This window comes from Merops nubicus, unplaced genomic scaffold (genome assembly GCF_000691845.1).
Source record: "Merops nubicus isolate BGI_N331 unplaced genomic scaffold, ASM69184v1 Scaffold5904, whole genome shotgun sequence".
NCBI classification, from domain to species: Eukaryota; Metazoa; Chordata; class Aves; order Coraciiformes; family Meropidae; genus Merops; species Merops nubicus.
The window spans coordinates 6,918-11,591 of record NW_008603484.1 but is presented as its reverse complement, the minus strand read 5'-3'; the positions used below and the strand labels follow the sequence as shown (position 1 = coordinate 11,591).

The window sequence follows — 4,674 nt, the reverse complement described above, 5'->3', positions numbered from 1 at the left end:
GGGGCCCGGCTGAGGGCCGCGGGTGTTCGGCTGCTCCTCCTTAGTTAGGGAGCGTGGAGAGCGCGGCCTGGAGAGCGCGGCCGGATGGCTGGCTCGCCAGCGGAGCTTCGTCTCTAGAGTTTCTTGCCTGTGCCTTCAGAAGTCTCTCACTGGGCCTAGCTTTTCAGCTTATTTTGCTTACGTGCGTTTATTTTTAACGACTGGAGGCTTGCAGGTGATGGGAAGCTTCTGCTTCTAGGTGTAAGATGTTGGCATGGTCAGAGCAATACCTGTGTTTTCTTTAGCATTACTGCTGGAGGTGTAATGGATGTTAACACCGCCCTGCAAGAGGTGCTGAAGACCGCACTTATCCATGATGGCCTAGCTCGTGGTATTCGTGAGGCAGCCAAAGCCTTGGACAAGTAAGTGTTGTCCTGTGTTGTCTCTGCTGTGTAACTGGATGAGGTGTGTTGTGATGAGGTATGTGAAACACATACAGTGATCACTTTTTACAGATATTTAGTTAAAAACTTTTGAAGATGGTGTTTTTCTGCTAATGGATGGTCATTTGCTGTCTCTGCTTTGGCATCTTCAACTGTTCTAAAAACTCAGATGCTTAACTGTGTGATTCAAGAATTAACAGGACCTGGTGTTTTGAGTTCTGTCTTTTTGTGACCCCAGTGCCATCGAGTTTTCATGTAAATTGTTTTTTTATGAAGAAAAATGGAATAGGGCTTGTGGTATGTAGTATAGAAATCTGGGGCTCAGGAACCTTGTGTTTAAAGAAGTGATAAACTTTCCCAAAAACTTTGTAGGATTTCATTTGGGATGGTTGATATGCATGTCAGACTTATGCTGAAAGAGTTAGTTTAGTTTTTATAAACAAAAACTGAAACACATGGCTTACCTTTTTAGTTGACTTCATTTTTTTGTGCGTTGCTGTTGTAAATAATTGCTTTGGTACAATATCAAAATAATACTGAACTTGGCACATATGTGCCAACTGGTAATTAATTATCTGTGGCTTCTCGGTAAGATGGGGTAGTGTATATACACATCTACAGTGCTGAATTAATGGTTGAACTTGATGATCTTAAAGGTCTTTTTCAGTCTAGCTGGTTGTATGGTGTAAGCACACACTTTTAAGAGCAGCTGGTGCTGAAACGTGACGCTGCAGTGTTTGGGTGATGACTGAGCGATTTGTCGGATACCCCTTCACCCCTCTGATGGGTGACAACAGCAAAGTCTGACAAACCTGCATGCCAAAAGCTCTAAGGTGAGGTGCCAAGCAATGGAAGAGGAATGCAACTGGGGTGACTGGCAGGTAGTTTGTGAGAGTTCTTTGGAGCTCAGCTACAACTTGACGTGCTGTTAAGAGGATGATGTATGTGTGAGGTTTATATAGGTCTGTATGGGATAGTTCTTGCTTGGAAACACTGCTTCAGAAACATTGGGGTGAAACTCCTGATGAAGGCAGCCATGGAGAAACCTGACTTTGCTCTGGCCAGGTTACATTAGGTTAAGCACAGAAAACCTATACAGCTCTCTTTGTTGTCAGGTACCCCTTTGGTATTGCTAACATTGTACCACAGTATACAAAGATCTAATTAGAATTGGGGCCCTGTCAGAACAGCTTCTTTGAACGTAAGTAAAAAAAGATTGTTCTGAAGAGCTTGTAACGACTTGACATGTAAATTCAAGCTTTTAATAATTACAGGCTTAATGTTAATTTATTGTAATCTGTGGTAAACAGGAAAAGGCAACTTGTAACTTGGTTGCTTTCTCATAGTGACACCAGTTCTTTGTGGGACCCAGTGTTTATCCAGTCACTACACCTTTTTTAACGTATTTAGTGGTATTTTTAGAAGCTTCCAGAACTGGAATAGAACCTGATGCTAAAGCTAACAATGCATGAGTAGTATGTTACATATATGGAAAACCTAAATAGTAGTAGATTGTATCAAAAGTATATTTCATATTTCAAAAGCATATGGTATCTCAAAACCAAAAATTGAAATTGGGAAGTGTTGTGTCATAATGCATGTGCTGAGTCTGTGCAGGATCTGAAGTTATATTTGTCAGTTTTCTTTTTTTTTTTAGACGCCAAGCCCATCTTTGTGTTCTGGCTTCAAACTGTGATGAACCCACGTATGTAAAATTAGTTGAAGCACTTTGTGCAGAACATCAGATCAACCTAATAAAGGTAAGTAAGTTTTGGGACTACAGACATGACTTTGGAACAGTTTTCTGGCTTGCAATATAAGCTGCTGCTTTTAGCATCTGGAGAGCTGAACTTTTGAAACATTGCTGTAACTGTATAGGGCTTTTCTAAGCAGAATTTCTCTTGGCAGTAGAGATGGTTTTAATTCTGTATGACTGCCATAGAAGCAGTACAGAAACTGTGGATATAAACGGCATAGGATGTGTATCAGGTATTTTATGAGGTTAAAATGAATTTTTGTGCCTTGTGTAGTAAGAAATAGAATTACTGCTGCTCGTAGTCTTGGAGCACGGGAGGTGTCTCAACCTGGCTTTTTCTTCAAATGCTAGCACGAGCTGTACGATGATGATACTTTGGCTCCCTCTACTGATAGCTGGTGAGGAGAGCAGCCATCCGTTACCCAACATGGCTGAGAGTACAGCGGCCTACACCTTTGCTGCACCCAGCTCTGTTAGAAATGGGCAGTTCTGACGTGCTGTCATGCTCCACCCAGGTTGACGACAACAAGAAGCTGGGTGAGTGGGTTGGTCTCTGCAAGATCGACAGAGAAGGAAAACCCCGCAAGGTGGTGGGCTGCAGCTGCGTGGTTGTCAAGGTAAGATGCCAGTCGTGGCTTTCTTTCACTTCTGAAAACAAGCAGCAAAGAGGAGGTTGCTTTAGTGAAGGGACTTAGATTTTTGTTTTTTAAATGGCTGCTTTCCATTTCTGATAGTGAAAATAAACTGCTTTCCTGTTCTACATTCCCTGTCATTTAAAATGGAACATGAGCATTTAAAATGCTGGCAGTAATTTTATGAGTTAATAGTTGTGTCCTTAAAGTGTCTGTGCCTGCTAGCCACTAAGCTCTAAGGAAAGGGCTTTTTAGCTAGAAGAGATGAAGTTTTGCTTCAGTAAAAAATGCCAGTTCAATGTATCTGCTCAACTTGAAAGTGTTTTGCAGAGCATGTTTTAAAATGACACTGGTAAAGTAAAGCCACAGTACGAGCCTTGAGGACTTTGTTGTCTTTGAGGTCCCAAAGAGATGGCTACATCTTCACCATAAAGGCTAATGCCTTCTGCATGTGCATTAATACTTTTGCTAGTGCTTCACATAGTTTACTTGGCTTGCTTTAAACAGAAGTGAAGAATTTGTTTGGATCCATACCAGTGGAATGGTTGGTCATTTATTAGAATAGTCTTTTATTACAGAGCCAAAGGGAAAGCAGCTGGCAGATGGCTTGAGGTTATGCATATGGAATTTTGGGAATATTTAGGAGTGCCTTGAGAAAATGTCAGAATCTCAGTTGACTTTTAAAAAAAAAAAAGTTGTAAAATTTGGAATGGGTCTGTATGTTATTAATGTGTCACCTTGTGTTGCAGGACTATGGCAAGGAATCTCAGGCCAAAGATGTCATCGAAGAGTACTTCAAGTGCAAGAAGTGAATGGAAAATAAATTTTGAACCTGACTAGTGTCTGTGTGATTAATGGCTGGGTATCTGTGGAATAGTTCTTTTGAGTTTCATCGTAAGATGAAAGGACTTTGCAGGTCTTGGTGAGGCTTATTACCACCACGTTAACTCTCAGCCTGCTAAAAAGCTAGTGGCAATCACTGCTGTTCCTGCTCTAGGGTGCTTCTGTTTCCTGTTCCTGCCCCAGGGTTTGCCAGCTCAGGGAACCTTGCACAGCCTCTCAGTTGCAGAAATGCTGACAGTTGATAACTGGGCTTGCTTGGCAGTGCCTAGGCCTGTACTTCTGCAGCGATTCTGAGTAACTTGTTAGAGGAAGTGAAGTGCTGCTGCATCTGTGATGAAAATTTGGCTCCCTCTGCTGAAACAAGTGAGGAGAACAGCCATAACCGTTACCCAATTCTTCTGAGATGTTGCAGCAACTTCTTAAATGCCGTCTTGATTTCTTCAGAGTACAAGGTACTTTTAGGTGTTTTGTTTACCCTCAATTCTGAAGCAAATTGTGGGTGGAATTAGCTTATAAGAAGTATGGTCATGTACTTCCGTAGGAGTTCTCAGTAGTCAAGGAGGCCAAGTAGCTGAGGTCTCACCGCTCAAACAAGGTGGTGTTGAAATCTGACTTGCTCACTGTCTGTTTCCATAGTAGTTGGATGATGTACAAAATTTATGGTTTTGTTGATTTTTTCCTGTTTGGAAACATGGGATTCAGACTGCATTTTAAGATTACCTTCTTTTCTCTCCAAGAAGTTCCTTTATGTTTTGCATTTTCTGCTGAGCAGCTCTAAGTGAAATCTTAAGGAATTGCTCCATGATGCTGATAAGTAGGACATGAATAAGAGGTTTTTTGGTGGCTGGGCAACTGCAGACTGAGGAGATGTAACCCCTTTTTTAATATTCCAAATAATTCATGTAGTGTAGAGACAGACACCTCCAGTTGTTAGCTTAGATAGACTTTCTTACACCTTTTCTTAAAGCTCTAGAAGTGTCTGTTTTAGCCTTGTCACAGCTTTCTAGTAGTGAGATCTGGG

At 41.5% G+C, this 4,674-nt stretch overlaps 1 protein-coding gene across 1 annotated transcript; it reads left to right on the top strand.

Annotated features, from left to right (window-relative positions):
• Positions 1-289: 289 nt before the first annotated feature.
• Positions 290-3,653, top strand: RPS12 (ribosomal protein S12). The gene is made up of 4 exons (XM_008938666.1): positions 290-401; positions 2,080-2,182; positions 2,694-2,795; positions 3,560-3,653. The coding sequence occupies exons 1-4, from the start codon at positions 304-306 to the stop codon at positions 3,620-3,622; spliced, it is 366 nt and encodes a 121-aa protein (XP_008936914.1). The 5' UTR covers positions 290-303; the 3' UTR covers positions 3,623-3,653.
• Positions 3,654-4,674: the final 1,021 nt, after the last annotated feature.

What these genes read in the sequence shown, in the direction of transcription:
- RPS12 (XM_008938666.1), top strand. Translation starts at nt 304, where the DNA reads ATGGATGTTAACACCGCCCTGCAAGAGGTGCTGAAGACCGCACTTATC. An exon ending in GCAGCCAAAGCCTTGGACAA is followed by an intron (nt 402 to 2,079) that starts GTAAGTGTTGTC and finishes TTTTTTTTTTAG; the next exon opens with ACGCCAAGCCCATCTTTGTG. An exon ending in ATCAGATCAACCTAATAAAG is followed by an intron (nt 2,183 to 2,693) that starts GTAAGTAAGTTT and finishes TGCTCCACCCAG; the next exon opens with GTTGACGACAACAAGAAGCT.